Genomic DNA, 21,544 nt, shown 5'->3' with positions numbered 1-21,544 from the left:
GTGAAAACTTATATTTTGACTATTTAAATGATTAGCAATAATTGTTCAGCTGTTTACATGTCAAGTACGATTTCTTTCCCTTGTTCAAGATGCCATACAAAATAGTTACCAAATAACTATTTTTTTTTTATTAATTGATTCTTGTGTTGTCAGATAAAAGTAATAATTTTGCAACATTTCAGCTTAATCAGAGTGTGGGAGAAATCGTGTACAAACGTTTTACCAGAGTGAGTTGATGGCTAGGAACTGATCAGCTCTGTACCTCACTGTTGTCATTAGTATAATTAGAATCCAATTGTTGTGAATCCAAGCTTTTAAACTGTCAACATGGTACCCACCTTTAGTTTTTGCTTAGCAAATGTAGGTAAGCTTGTCCCATCATTTTCTGAGCTAAACAATCCGGCTCTCACCTGAATTCAAAATCAAGACCCTTGGTTTTCATTAGAATATTGAAAGTAAATAAAGGTCACAGTATAAATATGTGTAACAAGAGAAAAACAAATAGGGTTAAATGTTATGACCACAATTAGACCTACAGCTTCTCCTTGGACTACTTTAAAAAGTCCCATAGTTCTGACATTTCAGAAAAAGCTTCAATCTATACAATTACAAATTGTCTGATATTGATGGTTAATAATATTTGTCATGTCTTCGATCTCTCTTATTACCTGACATTAGTTGGGGGAAAAGTAGAGGAGGTTGGTCATTGTGCATGACATGACATCCTCATTAACTGTAGGCCATAGAAACAGATGGCCTTTACATCAACTGCCCTATAGACCACAAGCTCTGAAGAGGGAACTTTACTTTTGTATCCTTTCTCCAGTTAATTACAATTTTTCATTTTCAAAATGATTTTTGAAACTTTTGATGCCCTCCTCCATTGTGCTGGGTGTAGTAATGTGGCGTGCTGATGCCCTCCTCCATTGTGCTGGGTGTAGTAATGTGGCATGCCCTCCATTTGGTGAGATAATAGCCAGACAAGAACTACTTCTGGGTTGTGGGCATGAGCTGGTCTTAAGAATCATCTTATCATAACTAGTAAAAGTAAAGTACCGGTATTGAGATGGCAGCATACCTTTTGAAATATAAATAACTTAGTAAAATGAACTTTAAATCACCTGGGTTCTGAAAATGGGGGTATTAAGAACACACACAAGAAAAGCAAATAATTTGAATAACAAATGTATTCAATTCCTTCAAGTCTGTATTGTTAACAACATTATGTTGTGTTAGCGGACAGTACAGACAGATTGTCATGAATAACTTCTTACCAGACAAGCTTTGAGAAATATGGCAGTAAATAAGGACAGGTACTTTTGAAATACTTTAGAAACAAAACACTTCTTTTTCTTTAAATTAACATCCATTCCCTTCAACTATTCCTGACAACTTCAAGATTCAGGTTTTATAAAAATTCATTGTTGCAATAGACTACAGCCTATTAAAAAAAGACTAAATTCCCCCCAAAAGTTTTGCAGTAAGTTAAGCTGAGTATTTTTGTGTGTTTTCAGTTGGTGGCCTTCAACTTGGCATTTGCACGCTGCGTCTCTTTGATCAGTCGCTCTTTGTATGAGAATATATCTCCTTCCCATTTGGTTACAGTTTCTTTCTCACATACCCAGATTTCTTCAGTCACCTATCAAAAACAAACAACAAAGTATATAGACCATGAAATATGTAGATAAAAACAAAAGCAGATTAATCAGCAATCATTACATTTCTAGACTATGTATATTTAGTGCTATTCTAAATATTAAAATATGCAATGTCTATAATAGAATGTTTTAAACATACACACACTCAAGTTCTAATTTTAATGATATAAAATGACTTACTTGAGATATAAGCCTAAAGTCGTGGCTAACTAGAATCATGCCGCCTTCAAATTCATTGATGGCATCTGCTAGAGCATCTATGGTCTCAATGTCTAAATGGTTAGTAGGCTCGTCCAGGAGTAATAAATGGGGACACTGCCAAGCTAACCAAGCAAATATCACACGACATCTTTGGCCATCAGACAAATTACGAATGGGACAAACCTGTTAGTTTGAAACAATTTAGTTTTTTTTTTTTTACATACAGTAAAATTTACAAGTATAAATTTACCTAGCTAAAATTTAAGTCACTTGAACACATTTCATTTTATGGATGAAAAAAATATCAAATTAGCCTTTGTCGAGATGTATTACATACAATTGTAATAGGGCTTTGATTAAAAATAATGTTCACACCATAATTCTAAACCTCAACTCAAGAAAACATTAAGAAACTGGAACAGACACAAAATAGAGCAGTGAGATTCATAACAAACGAAGATTCACATTTGACTAGTAAAATCACTAAATTTAGAGACTCTTTAGGAAAGAAGTCTAAAATGTAAAGTAGCAATTAAACATAAAACACTGAACCCTTCAAATACAAAAAAAAAAAACTAATAAAATAGTCAGACAGACACAAAGATAAAAGTTAATTCCTTGTTCCATATGCTAGGACAAATTTGTACAAATGCTCCTTCTTTCCTAGTTCCAGCATGGAATGGGTTGCCTGAGTCAGCCAGGAAAACCAGTGACTTGGCAGAATTTACGTCATCGGTGAATATGCATGACTAGGACTAAAAAGGTGCACATAAACATATTTCACCTGTTGCATGCCAGTCAGACCATATCTGCCAATAATTTTCCTCATCTCTTCCCGCTCCTTCACATCAGGATAACACTTCATCATGTAGTCTAGGGCAGTCATGTCTAAGTCCAGTTGATCACCTAAATGCTGAAAACAAAACAACACAAGATTATTTCATGCATACATCCAGTTGTACAACTATTTAAATGCACACTCTAATGTAGAATTTTACATTAAGAGTACCTGATGATAGCGTCCAATTTTAAGATGCGAATGCCTCCTGATCAAACCATCTGTGGGTATTAACTGGAAAAAAAAATATATTTTACTAAATGAAAGAAATAATAGAACAAAAAACATGCAGAGAAATTTGTATGTATAGGTTTTAGAATTAAAGAAAGGAGTAACTATTGTTTGCTATTATTAAGTTTAAAACACTTTTTCTTTAGTTTCAAGAATTATTTCATTTTCATCCCCATTAACTCTTCCTAACTAACGATACCCACGTTGATTTGACCAATTAAATTAATTTTTGGTTATATAAACTTTAATTTATGTTATATAAAAAGAACAAGCATTCTTTTATAATTATATACAGAATATAACATTTCCTGATAACATACAAAAACATTAAAGTTTAATCATAACAGGGTAGTGAAACACAAATGAGCAAAATGAATCATTATAACGGAACCTAGACAATAATTATGGAGAGTTAAAGAAATGTTTTAAGTTCTAACCTCTCCTGTAATGAGTTTGAGTAATGTCGACTTTCCAGCTCCATTGGGACCAACAAGAGCCACGCGGGTGTCCAAGTCAACGCCAAAGTCCAAATCTTTGTAAATGTATTTCTGTCAACACACAACATCATCATCAAAAAACTAATTGAGTGAAGTCATGAGCAGGAAACTTTAATGTTTTTGATGACTGAGTTAAATACATTACCTGTCCTTCAGAATAACGGAAACTGACATGTTGAACCATTATAACAGGGGGTGGGATAACTCCACAGCTTGGGAAATAAAAAGATAGAGTCTGAAAACAAAAAAAAATCAGGCATTAGTTATAAGGTAAACAAAAATATATGACTATCTTACGTAAATGACCCTGCCTAAAAACATATATCAAACTATGGAAAAAGGTAACCCATAGCATCCAACATTACAAGCTTAAGTAAGAAATCTGGATACTGGAGTTCTTGTTTTATTGTACATATTATAGTATGTGTATATTTTATTAAATATCTGTGGATGTGCTTCTTGTAAGTATGATATGGTTTGTCTGAAGTAGGAATAAGATAAAGACCTCACTTATATCATATATCCTAAAGCAATAGTGATGACTTCATGAAAGAAAGGTTACACTTTGAACTTCAACACACATACAAATGTCTGAATAGCACTCAGGCAGCCACTTTTATTTTTTTTTTTAAAGATGCAGCTGTTCAATGTATGTTAAAGCAAGTTGGGTTTTTTTGCCTTCCCTATTCTACAGCACCCTGAAGATTTGTAAAAACAAATTTTGTCTTTTGAAAAAAATAGTTTATAGCTGTATTTGGAAGTTTTCAAAGTTCCTTAAGCAGATGAAGTGTATCTGTTCTAGCTCCATACTATCCAGATGTTTTCCAGATTCCTTAATCTTTTGATCACAAACATTACAAAAGTTACTTTTTCAACAAGAAAAAGGTCTATAATGTTCATTCATACAATTTTATTTGATTTTTTATAATATAATTTTAATATATTAACAGCCCAATGCAATAGGAAAATACCAGTAGTTGTTTAAACATATGGCTAACAGCTATTGGAACAAGAAAATGATTTTTAACCTTGTCAGAAGAAACTTTCTCTGTTAATCCTCCATCCACCATTTTCTTGAGTGTCTTCTCTTTACTCTGTGCTTGACGGGCTAACTTGGCACTACCATGACCAAACCTTGCTATATAGTTCTATAGAGACAAACAAAATAGTTAGGTGCACACCAACATTATAAATTCTAACCGTAAAATAAAAATGTAAGGCATAATTATCATTGAATCAGTTTGTAAAAATAGCACAACTAAAAAGCAAAGCTTTCCTTAAAAATATGGTAGTCACTATATAGTGGATCACACAGTTTTTTTGTAGCTCAGGTTCTTAAGTGTAACAATGACCAACTGTTATTTCCAGCACTCTGGAACTGTTTGCTTGAAATGTGGTCTCCATTTTCCAATTTGCCATAACTACCGTTATTTTACTTCTACTTACCTTCATATGTGCTATTTGGTCTTGTTCCCATTTATATTTTTTCATCTGGTTCTCTTCCAGTTCATAACGTGTTTGTACATATGTGTCGTAGTTACCCTGCAAAAAAATGCCAGTGCATTTTGTTACATATTATATATAGACATGAAGACTATCAGTATTTCTTTATCTGGTGACATATTGCACATTTAAAAGCTCAACAGATATTAGAAAAAAAACTTATTGTCTAATACTTTTAACTCCATTCAGCAAAAACAAAAGTCAGATCATGAAAATTATCGCTTCAAGGGATATGAACATCGTGCCCAACTCAACCACACATCTAATTACAGAGTGCAGGAGTTTTGGCACTATAACTCGGCCTTTTATGTCATCATTCTTTGTTTTATGCTTCTATTTAACTCTATTATACCAAATGAATTAATTAGTAACACATAAATGCTAAATTAGAATATGTGGCAACTGGACAATACTTACTCCAAAATATTTTAATTTCTTCTGGTGCATGTGTACAATATTTGTACAAACACCATTTAAGAAATCCTGAGAGTGTGAGATTACAACAAGAATACGTGGGTACCTGCACAGAATAAAGGGAAACAATACTTATGAAATGTATCAGTATTACAGACAGTTGTCAACTCACAATATTGTTATCTAATGTTTCAAATACAAAATTTGTTGCGAAGATCACACATTTTGCTGGATTATGATTATGTTCTTTCAGAGTTGAAGATAATCTACTTGCTAGTCAAAAACTACTGCAGGACAACAGGGGATGGCAGCAGGCAGGGTATGAACCATGGACCATTGAGAAAGCTACATGACATATATATACCAGATGGCCAGGTCAATTTAAATGGAATATAAAAGTTAAATTTTTAAAAAGTGAAGGATTTAAAGTTTAAATGTTTCAATAAAATGTTACTGTAGTGTATTCTAGTGTATTGTAATAAAAGGTTTTGCATGAAAACAAAAATTCCAACTCATACTTAATTCTGAATTAAAAAAAAAATTAAAATAATTATATTATTTAATTTCTCAAAACTAAATTTTTTGGTCCACTTTTAATTACCCATATAATACTCGTTAGAGCTAATAAGTGAAATTATCAGTAATACAGAAAAGAATTTATCAGCTAATATTATATTTTCATTTTCTTTCAATCCTATTCTACTTTTAAGGCTCTCATAAATGAAAAGGTTGGGTTACAGTGATGATTGTAGCCCTTTCTATTACAACCAACATAACAGTGCAAGCAGCTAGAAGAACGAGGGCCATCAACTCAGCATAAGGTTATTGTTATTAGGTGCTTAAATTTATTTTAGTTCAAGCTGAAAAAGAAATGAAAATACAAAAAAAAAAAAAAAAAAAAACCTACGTTTTAAGTTCTTCCTCAAGCCAGACACAAGCGTTGAGATCTAAATGGTTAGTTGGCTCATCGAGGAGCATCAGCGAGGGACGTATAAATAAAGCTCTGGCCAATGATATTCTCATTCTCCAACCTCCAGAAAAGTCTTTGACCTATTGTCAACAATGGAAAAATAAAAACAGTTACTTCGGCCTTGATCAGATGTGGAAGAATGCAAACATTACTCAATTTAGCCATTTTATATTTTGTAGTTGGCAATCAGTGGAAATTGGATAACACATCTTTTAAATTAATTAATTTTAACTTTTAAAATTGAAAAATAAAATAAAAAAAGAAGCTGTTGTTAATTTTTGCTATCAAGAGAAAATATACCTGATCTATTAAACTATTAAACACTAGAGTCGCACACTAAATATACCTTTGTACGTTGCATGGCTTTAGAAAAACCTAGACCATGAAGTATGTAGCCTGCCTTGGCTGCAGCTTTACCTGCATCAAGTTCTTCCAACCTCTCATATACATCCATCAGCCTTTCATGGGCAGCTGAAAATGTACAGATATATACATTTATGATTTCATATAAAAAAAAAAAAAAAAAAAAGATGCTATCTAGGCCTAGAGTGAAAAAATAAAATGGATGTAGGCTTGTAAAAAGAACAAGAGAGCAGTAAGTACCAGGGTCTGGGTTGTGAGCCAACTCTTCTGCTTCTTTCTCCAGCCTGTGTCTCTCATCGTCGACCTCCATGACACATTCTAGAGCTGTTTTATCACTAGGGGGCATCTCTCTACGTAATAAAAAGGTGTCTATATGTTCAGGTATTGGAACTTCACGAGCAGCCAGTGCGGCCAGTAAAGATGATTTACCTAGATAGCAAACAAAATAAAATAACAATTAGAAAAAATTCACTGAATCATATTTTTTTTTCTTGACTCTTGACATAGAAATGAAACTATCAGTCTAGGGACCACTTTTGGTAACTCTTCTTTTTTTTATTTTCTCCTTATTTCCCAAACACTGTTTCATCCCCACAGGCACCAGATTCAAAGATACACCCATTTTTTTACGACCAACAGTAATATTTCTAATTGATAACAATGGATGAACAAAACCACTTTCTCCCCTTCTTCTCTCTATTACTTTGCATTCTCTAATTTTTTTTCTTCTAAATATAATATCTAAATTTTTCACTGCAATTACTTTCTCCCCAATACAAAAACAGTATTATACAGAAAGGATGCGACAGTTCACATTATAAGGACCAAAACTAAAAGCAAAGAGAAAATAAGCATTTATAGCAACCAAGAGTGTACATTATTAAATCAGCCTTTTTGTTTTTTTTAAGTGTTGAACTTAATCTGTTTTTTAAATTTCCTTACATTGATATAATTAATGTTTTCAGCACCAACAGACATGATTCATTGCAAATTAGTCATTATTTCCCTTTAACTTTCTTTTAAATTTGTCTTCCTTTAATCAATTTGTTTTAACTTACCACAGCCATTTAAACCTATCAACCCATATCGCCTTCCTACGTTCAATTCAAGTGTTGAATCCATCAATAGTTCAGCACCATGAAACAGAATGGATAAATTGTGGATGTGCAGGTCACGGCTGTCGGGGTGTGAAGCTAGAACACCAGTAACTGAACGGTGTTTGGCTGCTATGGTCATTTCATCTAGCAAAGTCGCTATTGAAGATACATCTAAAAAGAAAAATGCTCTACTTAAAAAAATTTTATAACACTTCGCCAAAAGTATTTTAGGGTTCTACTTAAAAGATAAAATAGCACTTGGTCAAAAATATTTTAGGACTCAACTGTAGTAATCTAATCCTAGTACCTGTTCCATTGCCATTTACAGCAGTTCCATTTTCTCCATTTTCTTCAGGGCTGTCTGTGCAGTCGACTTCAGCTTCTCCTTCATCTAGCTTCACATTTTTCTTCTGTCCTCTTGATTTTGCTGCTTCTTTCTTCTTTGCGTCCCTTTTCTTTTTCGAATCAGAAGGCATTGCTTTCAGCTGTACAAGAACAAGAATGGATAAATGTAGACTTATTAAATGGGTGTTATCACATTTTTTAAATTTGGGTTCAATTCTTTTTTTTTTCACAGTAATTTGAATAACTAGGCCTTTATTATTTATAAAGTCTACAGATTACTAACTACTGTCAACCGCAATAGTATTCAGCATTAGTATTTCTGATTATTTTCAATCATTAGGGATACGATTTTTAAAAATAAAATGATGTATACATAATAGAACTATAATTAGAGTTATATTCAATATTTCAAAAGCATTTATTTTATGAACTCCATACTGGTAATATATTTGCATTTTAAAAGTGTAAAATCTGTGGGCACACCTGATTTCTGTAGGTGTCCACAGGCCACATAAAACACTCTAGCGGGCTGCATGTTGCCCGCGGACCGTAATTTGACCACCCCTCCTCTAGAGTAATCTAGACAGTAGGCCGGGCTAAGAAGATCTAGATCTAGTTCACTACACATTACAGTTACGTTACATTACAGAGTATCTTTTAGTAATGATAATCCTTATCTTATATATATATATATATATGATTTTTAGAAGTGTAAGTATTAAATTAATTAAAGTACTGTAACTAGTGTAACTGTAAGTGTAAGTACTGTAGTACTTAAAGGGAAACTCTGATGGTTTTGACAATTTTTTATATAATATGTATATATATTTGATTTACAGATAATGAATATATAATTATATTCTTTTTTTTTTATTAGCAATAATAACTTAGTAATTTCTGCATATCCAAAACAGTCAGACTTTCACCGGGTTTCTATGTGACGTCACAAAGGTGTTTTAATCTATTGACTTATTGTATAACAGGAGACCATACAGCAAAGTTTACATTCTCGTAAAAGAAATATAGTTTTGTCTATGCAGTTAGATCTAGGATCTTGTAAGCAAAGAAAAAATGCATATTAAAAGTAGATTTACATGCTTGACTAATCACGGCAGTGTGTATTTCTCGCCAGACCACTCAACACACAACAAACACTATCGCTTGGTTTTCTTGTCAGGACCCACTACACGTAGTCTCGACTACCCTTACACTGACCAGCTTGTTCGAATCATTCAGACACACGATCTATTTACTTAACTTCTTGGGATAGGGAGAGGCTTAGATGAAAATGTTGCTTTTTTTCCTCGAGTTGGTTATCCTAATGCTTTTGGATCTATCTATACCGGTACATGTTTATATATTAATATATAAATATATATAACTGTACTGTATCCTAGCTCTGGACTAGGCCGTCACTAAGCTTAACAGCTACTGTAAGAATGAAGCGATACGATTGGTTAAATCAAGTTTCTCTTTCAGTATTGTTTAGGGAAGTGACGCATGAAATAACTTAAAACAAAATCTCAAGGAATCCCGTTTTTTTTTAGATGTCAAGAATTTACTGACTAATTATAAATATAAAATTTTCTAAGCATTTAAATAAAAAATGATATGTTTACTATTACAACTTTTTACTCAGAATTTAAATATGTCAATAACTCAAATTTGAAAAACTATCGGAGTTTCCCTTTAAGTAGTGTTAGTAGTGTAAGTAAGTTAGTAGTTACGGTAGTTACCCTTCGCCCTTCTAATTTAATTCTAAGTATCTTACTCTTAGTTCTAGAATAGATGTAGACTGTTGTTACTCGGTTACTCTGTAGTCTTACTGTAGACTACAGTGCCGACAGTGGAGTCTGGAGTGGTCTACACTACAGACTAGATCTACAGTGAGTGAGACTCAGTGAGAGTACTGAGTGAGTAATGAGACCAAGATAAATCATTAAAATCATAAATTCAAGATGACCGATGCGATGTCGATGAGTCTCAGACTCAGACTAGTCAGTAGTCTAGGTCTAGACTAGATCTAAGACTCCAATCTTATAACTGATTTCATAACCCTTATAATTACCTTGATAAACAAATATTAATATAACCAACAGGTATTAAATATTCTTTCAATCTTTTGTTTTTAAAGAAATATTTTATCAATGCCTCCTAATGCGACGCATGTGTATCTTCATGACACCGGAAAAGGAACAATGACGACGATTCTAAAAATAATTTTAAACGGGCATAGTGTCTATTGCCAGTGGGTTGGGGAAAAAACGGTTGCCTATATTGCCCTATATCTTGTATAAAACGAAACAGAAAACTAGACCTCTACATAGATCTACACTTATAGTCTTCAAAGAAAATTCTAGTCATAATAGCCTCAACATTACACAGAGTATACACTAAATCAGTGATGCCCAACCTAATTTGACCTGCGGGCAGTTTTAATTTCCAACACTCGTGCCGCGGTCCACATGAACGAAAAGGTATAAAAACAAAATTAAATTGACCTGAAACTATTTGATCAGAAACCCGTAGGCTGGCTACTTCATTAATTAATGAGATATTTGAAATTTATCCTTTTTTTTTTTTCACGCGTCAGAAAATGGCTTCACGTCTCAACTTAATATAGATGTAGATCTATGAGCAACATATATTGTAGATACGTTTACAAATGACTAAATTTCTGTTTTTTTTTTTGTAAATATTAAATTCCCATCAATCTTCCAATCTCTTGGCGTAGTTTAACAATCTTTTATTTGCGGCTAAAACCAAGAATGCAGCCATATTTATATATTAATCCGTTTGAATGGTTTTATTAAACAGCCACACTTTCTTTATAAAACAAATGTTTGACTTATTATCATGTTCCACACACAAAAAAGTAAAGATCCGTTCAACTTCTCCTGGTAGATTCTACATTCAGGAGATCATAACCATTAGGATAAATTTTTCAATTTTTTTTTAAAGATGGGGGGGGGGGGGGGATCTTCTACACTTTGTGACGACATTTCAGCGGACCGGATGGAACCACGTCGCTGGCCGGATCTGGCACTAAATATCATGGCAATTTAATGCCAAAAGCCATCCTTCAAGATACAGTGAAGGGAGCACGAAGAAAGGGACGTCCAAAGAAAAGCTGGCTGGACAATGTAAAAGAATGGACCGGCCTCTCTCTTGATATCCTGCTAAGAACAGCTGCTGGCCGAGGGGGGGGGGAAGGAGGAGGATAATGGAGGTAATTGGTTCTTCGTTTTTTTGAAGTAGGCTAACATCTGTATTTTATAAGATAAGATAAGTAGGCCTACTAAAAATAATTTTAAAAAAAATGTGGCACTCATGGATCAGACCTCAAACGTAGTAGAGCACTTATGACTCTATGTTTACTAGTCTAGTAGGCCTGCTCTGTCTCCAGACCCTTTAATATAATAGGCTAAGTCATCGTAAACTTCTGGGAGTCAATATATAGACAACTCTGGGAATCACTGCGTTAGGCCTACACACTTTGGTCAAGACTTATAGGCTGCTAGACATACCTAATAATAACTTCAAGACTAAAAACAATCAAATGCTGAATCACAACTTACAAATACCATATATATATAGGGTGCGTCAAAAAAATGTATACACACTTTAAACTGTCATAGACAATTTATTTCCCGTTCTAGAATGCTAAATTTCTGGACATGGAAAGATTAATGTCCGATGTGAAAAATAAAAGTGATTAATGCGAGTAATGTTCAAACTGGTGGCCTTCAGCATCAGTAATTGCAACATGGCGAACCTGCGTTTGACTTTTGAGGAGCGGAAGCGGATAATTAAGTGGTACTGAAAGTTTGAGAATGTTGCTGCGGTTCGAAGACAGTGGAGACGCGAGTATGGTACAGAACCACCTTCAAGGTTAACAATTCCACGTCTACGAGACAAATTTGAAATTCATGGAACAGTGTGTGATGTGCATAAAGGTTGATCTAACTCAGTGGTTCCCAAACTTGTTTATCTCGTAGACCCCTTGCCATGTTTTCTGGTTTTCCGTAGACCCCCTGCTTAAGTTATATTGAATTTTTGAAAATTCATCAATTTCAAATTACACATAATTTTAAACTACATTTTAAGTTGAACTATTTGTTTTAATAACTCTATTAACGGACCACTTAATTAATTAGACCACTTTGGGAATCACTGATCTAACTGAACGGAAAGAGAGGAAGAGGAAGTGCGATATTTGATGGTTGTGGATATTCGTCTTGTTTTGGGATCTATGTTATTAAACGTGTATTGTCATTGTTCCCTTGGCGTTGAGTTGTTTCCTTTACAGCATGTTACAATATACATATTAGAGCAATGATGCCCAAAATACGGCCCCCTCAAATGTCGGCACAAAGTGTAGAATATCCCCCCCAACCCAAAGGTAGAAAAATGTATCTTAAATTTACCTATGTTAGGGCCCTCAATTTTTCTCTGATGAATTGGCATCAAGACCTTAAACGCTTTGATGTAAAATCTACCAGGAAAAGTGAACGGATATTTACTTTTTTATGTAACACTGTAATAAGCCAACACATTTGTTACATAAAAAGGTATGGCTTTAAAAAAAAAACATCAATAAATAGACATCATTATGAAACCAATATAGCGGTGGTCAAGCTAGCTCCAATGTTGCTCACGTCTTAAGTAGAGAATCGAAGCCATTTTTCGACGCGTAATAAAAAAAAAAAAAGAACTTAAAATATCACATGAATTAATGTAAGTGCTAGATCCACGGAACAGGGAACAAGACGCAGAGGAAGACCAAAAAGAACATGGCGACGCAGTGTACTTGAAGAAGCAGAGAAGACCGGGAAGAGCTGGGACACCATCAAAAAGCTAGCAAGAGACCGTGGAGAGTGGCGTGTTTATGTCGAGGCCCTATGTTCCATGAGGAACTCAAAGGAATGATGATGATGATGACTAGATCCACGGGTTTCTCATCAAATTAGTTTCAGGTCGATTTCGTTTCCTTATTGTAACATTTCGGTCATGTGGCCCGCGACACGAGTGTCTGAAATTAAAATGGCCCGCTGGACGAATTAGGTTGGGCATCACCGTAGTAGAGCATGGGATATGTTGCCTATGAAAACCAATGTTTTATTAACATGCAATCATATGGCTGCCTGGTCGTGCGGTTTGCGCGCTGGACTGTCGTTCAGATTTATCGATGGTCCCGGGTTCAAACCCTACCCGCTCCCATCCCCCGTCGTCCTGCGTGAGGTTTGGACTAGGGAGTAATTATCTTTAACTCTGAAGGAACATCCGAAACGTGTAAAACATTTTACAACAACATTTTACAAACATACCCTTCTGGAGATTTTACATTTTACAACAACATTTTACAAACATACCCTTCTGGAGATTTTACATTTTACAACAACATTTTACAAACATACCCTTCTGGAGATTTTACATTTTACAACAACATTTTACAAACATACCCTTCTGGAGATAACTAGCTTACAAAACTCCCACCGAGTCGAAAAGCGGATAGCCGCCTCTGCTGGAATGCCCGTCCCTCACAGAAAAGCAGGTGTCCTCGGAAACAGAAAGCAGAGGCAGCTAGCCTTAAAATTAGGGGTAGGCAACCGTACCAGGCCTCGTACTAGAGAGGGCCAGCAAAAGAAGAAATTATTATCTAATTTGTTGATTGTTCCATGTAAAATGTGTCTGAATCAGTAGTTGCGTTGATTAAAGGTAAACTTAACCAATATCAAAGGACGGGACAAAATCATGCAAGCAAAACCCAACCTGCAGAACAAATACATTGTCAAACGGCCAAAAGTACAGTAGGCCTACCAATGTAAGATAGGCCTACTACTTTTTGTAACAATAAGACGGACGAGACCGGTTGTGTGATGTGTGGTACGGTATAAATAGTCTACGCTTACAGCTCATGGGGCCCGCTTATTTTCACTCGCCATGGGCCCCGCGAAGGATTCTCACCTCGGGTCCTGCGTACTGCTAAGGCCGTCTCTGCTGAAAGTGACAGTTGGAGAGCTCGCGCGTAGATTGCGGGACACGCACGTGAGACCGAACTCCAACATAGATGATGTTGCGTGTCAATGTGTTATGCGCCAGGAGGCCCATTGACTCCGACTTCAGCCTGCTTTTCTTTCTGGGTGTGCTCCCATAGCCTTTGATCATCCAAGATCATCTGCAAGGCAGCAGGTGTTCAGTTTCGGAGTTTTCTCTCCTAGATGAACTGCTATCCCTAGCTAACGGGTTTCATCTACCCGGGTTTAGAGTTAGAGCGCCCTATACTCGCTTTTTGCAATCATTTCCCTGGATTCTGAGATGTTTTTAGTAAATATTCTAACCACTGGAATACTTCACCTCATCCTCCATGACTGCAAACCAGTTGGTCCGCGGCTGTTTATTTGCTATTCACAGCTAACCCTTATATCTAAGGGTCTTTCCCCTATCCGCCACCTGGGGACGCGCTTGGTAGAAGGTGGTAGCTCCCCCAATGGATACCAGCTCACATACAACTAGCAGGAAATGAGAAGGCTGACACACTCGCCAAGAGTGGGAGAACAAACTCACAAGTAAACTCTGCACTCTATCCAGAAGAAATGAAGAAATTAATTGTAGATAAAATAAATGAGAAATGGACGAGCTCCCATCCAAATCACAAGAAAGATGATGCTTACTATAAGCTATCCCGACTAATCTTTCGACTCAGGACCGGGCACAACAGAATGCGACAACACATGTTCCGGAAGCTGAAAATTGGAACCAGTGAAATCTGCCCATGTGGAGTATCACCAGAAAATGCCGACCACGTCCTCCAAAACTGCTCTCTCTACCAAGAGGCCCGTATAAGACATTGGCCCCAAATCACCCCAATAGAAAGAAAACTATATGGAGAGCTCCCTGATTTGGAAACCACTGCGCAGTTCATCTCATGTATTGGTCTAGTCATATGAACACTCCAACATAACAATGAGAACGATGAAGAAGAAGAAGAAGAAGCACGTGAGACCCCAACCCCCTTGAAACTGGGTTTGCATAGTCATCTTCGGAATCGACTAAATAATCCTATCTTATCTTATATAATACAGATGTTACTTCAAAAAAGAAGATGATTACGCCCTACGCATCATGAAGTCTTATACTTATAGATGTATAATAATATATATAATGCATTCATTCGAATCTACCGTAAAATTATTATTCTCTACTAATCAAAGGTGAAATCTAGACTTAGATCTAAGTAATTTCATATCAGACTAGATCTAAATTATAGATTTTTTAAATGCCGAAAGTAATCTATAGATCTAGAATCTAGCCTAGACACTAAATACCGATTTAGGTTATGACAGCCTATTCAACTCTTTTTTTTTCTTTTCTAAGAAACACTTTTCTTTCTAGTCGAATGACTTCCGGTGACAGAAACAGGTGATTGAATCATGAATCATTGTGTGATATGACTGTAATCTAAAATTGGTAAAACTATCCATCGATATTAGACTCTATCGGTCTAGATCTAGATTGTAACTAGAATCTAGATCTATATAATCTAATATTAGATGTATAATAATTATATTTAGATCTAGATCTATACTCATTATACCGTGACTGTATTAGCCTTAGCCTTAGGTATAAATAAATAATTATAAATTATTATAATAATAATTTATAAAATTTAAGATCTGTAACTGTAGTCTGTCTCAACTGTCTGTACTTGTTGTAGTGACACTGTAAGTACTGTAACTGTTACTACTGTTAGTGATGTTAGTGTTACTGTAGTCAGTGTGAGTGTAGTACCAGTAGTCAGTAGTAGCTAAGCTATCTAAGTTAATCAAACACAGTAACTAACTCAAACTGTAATATTAGTAATTAGATTATAAAAATATATATTATAATAATAATACAAAAAATTAATATTAGATTTTAGATATGATAGGCTATATCTATAATATTTAATATATATTATATATAGAATAATAGACTTATACTTTTTTAGTGTACAGATCTAACTATTACTATGACTAAGTCATCTAGTAAACTGTATTATTATTCTACTTAATCTATATCTAGTAATCTAGTATTATTAGTATTAATTATTAATCTACTTATCTATATCTAGTATTAATATAAATAATTAGTATTAAGTTGGAGGAATGTTCATTGAGAGATAAAGCGCTTGGCTTCCGAACTTGGGTCTTAGGTTCGAATCCTGATGAAGACTGGGATTTTTAATTTTGGGATCCTTGGGCGCCTCTGGATCCACCCACCTCTAATGGGTACCTGACATTAGTTGGGGAAAAATAAAATGCGGTTGGTTGTTGTGCTGGCCACATGACACCCTCGTTAACCATAGGCCACAGAAACAGATGACCATTACATCATTTGCCCTATAAACCACAAGGTCTGAAAGGGGAACTTAACTTACTTTACTAGTATTAATTTATTCTAGCTCTATATACTATATATACTTCATTTAGTTCTAGATGTAATAAAATGTAATTCTGTCAATTCTGACAACTGAAAAACTAAAAGTAATGAAGTATACATATACTAATATAGATAATTTTCTAAATTATATAAATTCTAAAAATCTAAAGTTTCCAAGTCTAAAGCATAGTAAATCTAATTACAGGGTATATATTCTACTTCTCCATCTAGACTCTATTCTAATATTTCTACAAATATAAATATTTGACACAAATCCAAGTATAACAAAGATTAAGAGTAATTAAATTGAGCTTATACTATATAAACAATTGTTGTGTTTTCAGTTGTGTGTTTGGATGAAATAAAAGTTTATATTTTTTTACTTTTTTTCATTAGGTCATCAGTGTAGACAACTTCAACATTAGGTCATCATTCTAGACAACCACTACAGTTTATAACTACTACCATGGTTCTTAATAAAATATTTGATCGTTGCAGCTATTGGTACTTTTTTTACACAATATTATCTAATGTGTATTTCCTGGAACCTGTAGAAAGATGGGCTTGCAGTATCCTTTTTAGATTTTTTTAATGTAATAAATTGATAAGATTCAAACAAGATTTAGACAATAAAAAACAAGCTTGGTTGGGTAGTTCTTCTTTATTGCCTCTTTTGTTTCCATTATCTGGTGCCATGTTAACAATGGGAATTCAAAGATTAATACAAAAATCCTGAGAATTATGTATTCAACCTAAACAATTTGATACATTTCGTTCTATAAATATTTAAGAATACTTAAGTGTTAAAATTATCTTGATTATATTGAAAGGATATTTGAAACTAATCAAATATTAAATTAGTATGTCAAGACATAAATGGGCAAGAGTTTGGCTGCTTTTCGGAACCCAGGACAATAAAGTATAGTATAATGCCTTTATGAGGCGCAGTGGCTGAGTAGCTTCTGAACCGGAGATCCTGGGTTCAAATCCGGTCAAAGACTGGATTTTTAATCTCGGGATCTTTAAGGTGCTTCTGAGTCCAGCCAGCTTGAATGGATACCCCTGACATTAGTTGTGGAAAAGTAAAGGCTGTTGGTCGTTGTGCTGGACACAAGACACCCTCGTTAACTTTGGGCCATAGAAACAGATGGCCTTTACATCATCTGCCTCACATATCGCAAGGGCTGAAAGGGGAGAACTTTACTGTGGCCTTTATTATTAGTACACATTTTATCATTCTACTGATTAATTGGCATGGTCTTGATAAAAACACCATTCTTGAAGAAAGTTATGCGGCAGTTATGCCATACATTTACTCATATATTATACAGATAGGCATATTAATTTGTTGCATGCTGTTGCTAAATAAACCAAGAAATTTATATCAAGGGATAACTTATTATAGTGCCAGTCTTATCATTATTTGTCTTTGTACCATTTGACTCTTAAATAATTTACTCTAATTTGAGTTACCCGCTAGAGTTGTTACATAACTTTAAAAAAAATAACTTAACCAAACCCTCAGATGTGCTGCTGCTCTTTTTCCTGGCGCTAGTGTTCTACACAACATATCTTTATCTACCTGGACACTCCCTCATGATGCTTCACTTTTTTAAATATCTCCTGGGAATAGAAACAGAAGCCGACATCACAGTTGTAACATAGCGTAGACTCCAGTGAAATCTTTTGTTTTCTTCAGATGACTGGCGTTTGTAAATTTTTATGTACAGGAATTGTTTGATGAATCTTCAAGTCTGTGTTGCTGATTAAATTGGGTATGAATGTAGGTTCTAGTCCCAAACCCTTACAAAAATAGCTCTAAGTGTCTCTGATATGTAATTATGAAGAACAATTGATGCAGATAAAATGAACGGTTCTAAGTATAACTAAATTAATTTGTTTTCAGTCTGATCATTTTAACTTTCATTAATAAAACCTGTGAATATGTATTGCTTATTACTAACTTACTTACAGCCCATCAGCCTTATTGGAGTATCGACCACCAACAAAAGATCTCCATAGTTCCCTGTCCTGGGCCATCCTTTCCATCTGTAACCAAACTTTAATGTGTCTGCCTCTAGTTCTTGTCACCAGGTGCTTCTAGGATGCCCTCTCTTTCTCTTGCCTTGTGGATTCCACTTCCATATCTGCATTGTGTTGCTAATTGGTGCTTTGCGCAAAGCGTGCCCAATCCAGCCCCATCCTCTCTTTCTGATTTCTTATTCCTTTCGTTTTTCGCCACTTTCCTTCATGATTCTTTTTGAAGAAGAGTCTTCTGCTCTCAGGACAAAGTGTTCCGTTATCTTTTGTTGGCTTTCTGTATTATTTAATTTCGAGGGGTGGGGGGTGGGTGGGTTATTAGCCCTTTGCCTGGATCTCCTCCTTGATCCTGACTTGGGACACGCAGGTCATAATGACCTCTGGTGAAGTTGCATATTACTTGGTGTGTATGTGTGTACAAGGTTGCTGTAAGCTTTGATATTTTTCACTTTGTTCCTTATAATTGCTTATACCTTTAATGAGCTACACAATATTCCTGTTCATTTTATTTTTTTTAAGTAATGAAACTAATTTAAGAAACTGTTTAAGTATGATTATAATTGTTCTTTTTTTTTTCAAAACTTTTTTTCCCTTGAAACCTGCATTTTGTCATCCAACAAAAGTTTTTTATTTACCAGAAGTATAGTTTCTTTTTCAGAAGTATAGTTTCTTTTTAACAAAATATATTAAAATAATAAAATGTTTTAAATTATGATGCATTTTATCAAGATCTACTTTTTTTCTTTAATCTGCTCTTTTTTTTATGAATATTTTTCAATGTATTTATTACTTTTTTAATGAAATTTCCATCATTTTTCATTTTTTTAACATTATTTTCTGATTATAAACTCACCACGTTTATAAAGAAATAACAATCAAGTCATGTACCGGTATATATGCAAATATTTGTAATTATAAAACCTTTTATGCTTTAACAAGATGATCTTTTTCAAATCATATTCAACACAAAATTATAATAAAGTTTTGTTAAAAATAAGGACTTTGTATGTTGGTCTCTATATTGCATAAATTATAGTATATCGTTTATATGTTGGTTTTTATATTGCATATAATTATGGTATATCTAATCATGATGTTGCCAAATAACTAGAAAGAGAAAACTATTCATTAATGAAAAGCCATCTTCTTTTGAATCAATACAATCTTATATCTTATCATAATCTTATATAATACAGACGGTTACTTCAAAAAAGAAGATGATTACATCCTACGCCCCATGCATCTAATCTTGCATGTTAACCAATGACTTTAATTCTCCCAAGTCATTGGTTTTCCTGGCTGACTCCTGCTATTTAGAAATGAAAGAGTGATCTTTCCATGACTTCTTGGTGGTGTCAGAAATGGTTGAGCCATGAAAAGAATTCTAAATATAGTTCGTCCATCGTGGTTCGATGATGACCACTTTGTCATCCAGGGGGCTGAGGGCTTTGCACTGGGGTTTTATGCCTCCTCATGTGGCTGGTGAGACCTATGTGAGCCCGGAATGTTCGGCTGCACACTGGGCAGGTTATTCCAGCTGGAGCTAGTGTCGTTTGTCTTGCTTTTCTTTTCTGGCGTTTTTCTTCTGCCTGCGTTGTTCTTTTTTTCCTCAGCAACCTGTGCGCCAGTTTTCACAGCGTGACGCCATGATGCTCTGTCTTGTGCCTTTGTCTCCCAGGTGCCAGGGTCTATGCTGAACGCCTTCAGAGAAGCTTTGAGGGTGTCCCTGAAGCGCTTTCTTTCTAAATATAGATTGTTAACTAAGAAGTTGTTCAATTTATTTCAAATTTTACAAGTTAAAACAGAATACGCCTATGGGCAGTTTAGTTGCCTACCAGCAGTTTGGTGCTTGATTCAGTTACACACTTTACGTAAAATGTGTTCACACAGAGACACACACACACAGACCATCACAGGGATAGGCCTAAAACTTTTTTGACGTTACAGACACTGGGTATATTACCATTGGGAACATTGCCACTCGCCCTACACATTCAAGTAGCCATATGTTTGCTGGTCTTGCTCCACGTTCGAAGTAATGGACATTAGGCTATATGTGTCATGGAATATCTCATCCTAGGTTGGGATGTTATTGCGAAACCCGGACATGCACACAAAAAAATAAAAAAAAATTCAATTATAAAATGGGTCCACGGCTCGATGTGACTGACTTTACAGTGTAACATAATTGGGCCTACTATCCTAACACATTTTCCGTAATAATGCAATAGCCTCAATCCGTATAGCCTACAATGTTTGGGGTGTGCATACTTATGCATACTAATCGATTAACTAAAAATAAAAGGGCTATATTTTGTAAAGTTACATAGAATTTGCGTTACAAAGCACTTAGACGGATCAATGAAATCATAATAAAACGATTCAAAATTATTAAGGTTACGCTTGTACACTAGTAGGCCTACACACTAGTAGGCCTACATATTGAGATGACCTTTCTGTCTGAAATACAATAATTTACGCAAACCCACGCATGCCCTAGCTCAGTTTTCAGTGAATTAATTTAGTTAATACATGGCCGGTTCATATGGTAATGTCATGGCCGATTTTGCGTCTCAGCCCCCCTCGTCTGAATGGATAAGGCCTGCGATAGCAGAAATTATTATCTAGTTTGTTGATGTTTCATGCAAAATTGTATCCGAATCATTATAGTTACTTTGATTAAGGCCACTAAATTAATATTACAGGACTGTGGACAAAATCTTTGTAAAATCTTACATGCAAAACAATTACAATAGAGTTGCCTACGTAACGTAGTCAAACAACCAAAGGTAGTCTTACAGTAGGTAAGAGAGTTTGGCGGAATAAATTGCTCCGCCTGCCTACAAAATCAATGTCTACCAAGCGGTGGTTCTCTCAACCCTTCTATATGGATCTGAGACATGGGTAGCCTACTATACAGAAAGCAACTAAGACTACTTGAGCGCTTTCACCAAAGATGCTTGCGC

At 34.9% G+C, this 21,544-nt stretch overlaps 2 protein-coding genes across 2 annotated transcripts; one reads left to right on the top strand and one right to left on the bottom strand.

Annotated features, from left to right (window-relative positions):
• Positions 1 to 1,172: 1,172 nt before the first annotated feature.
• LOC106052757 (ATP-binding cassette sub-family F member 2) lies at positions 1,173 to 10,335 on the bottom strand. Its single transcript, XM_013208197.2, has 15 exons — positions 10,186 to 10,335; positions 8,080 to 8,257; positions 7,734 to 7,943; positions 6,916 to 7,104; positions 6,659 to 6,783; positions 6,250 to 6,392; positions 5,346 to 5,448; positions 4,872 to 4,967; positions 4,454 to 4,573; positions 3,571 to 3,660; positions 3,366 to 3,476; positions 2,869 to 2,931; positions 2,644 to 2,772; positions 1,839 to 2,042; positions 1,173 to 1,639 (listed from the first exon to the last, which is right to left on the bottom strand). The coding sequence occupies exons 2-15, from the start codon at positions 8,246 to 8,248 to the stop codon at positions 1,511 to 1,513; spliced, it is 1,881 nt and encodes a 626-aa protein (XP_013063651.2). The 5' UTR covers positions 8,249 to 8,257; positions 10,186 to 10,335; the 3' UTR covers positions 1,173 to 1,510.
• A 5,153-nt stretch (positions 10,336 to 15,488) lies between these two features.
• On the top strand, positions 15,489 to 19,575 carry LOC129923806 (serine palmitoyltransferase small subunit A-like). Its single transcript, XM_056016554.1, has 3 exons — positions 15,489 to 15,587; positions 16,935 to 17,107; positions 18,064 to 19,575. The coding sequence occupies exons 2-3, from the start codon at positions 17,005 to 17,007 to the stop codon at positions 18,201 to 18,203; spliced, it is 243 nt and encodes an 80-aa protein (XP_055872529.1). The 5' UTR covers positions 15,489 to 15,587; positions 16,935 to 17,004; the 3' UTR covers positions 18,204 to 19,575.
• Positions 19,576 to 21,544: the final 1,969 nt, after the last annotated feature.

The sequence above is a fragment of the Biomphalaria glabrata genome, chromosome 1, assembly GCF_947242115.1.
Source record: "Biomphalaria glabrata chromosome 1, xgBioGlab47.1, whole genome shotgun sequence".
NCBI classification, from domain to species: domain Eukaryota; kingdom Metazoa; phylum Mollusca; class Gastropoda; family Planorbidae; genus Biomphalaria; species Biomphalaria glabrata.
The sequence above is the reverse complement of the archived record's forward strand: the minus strand, read 5'-3'. Positions and strand labels throughout refer to the sequence as shown.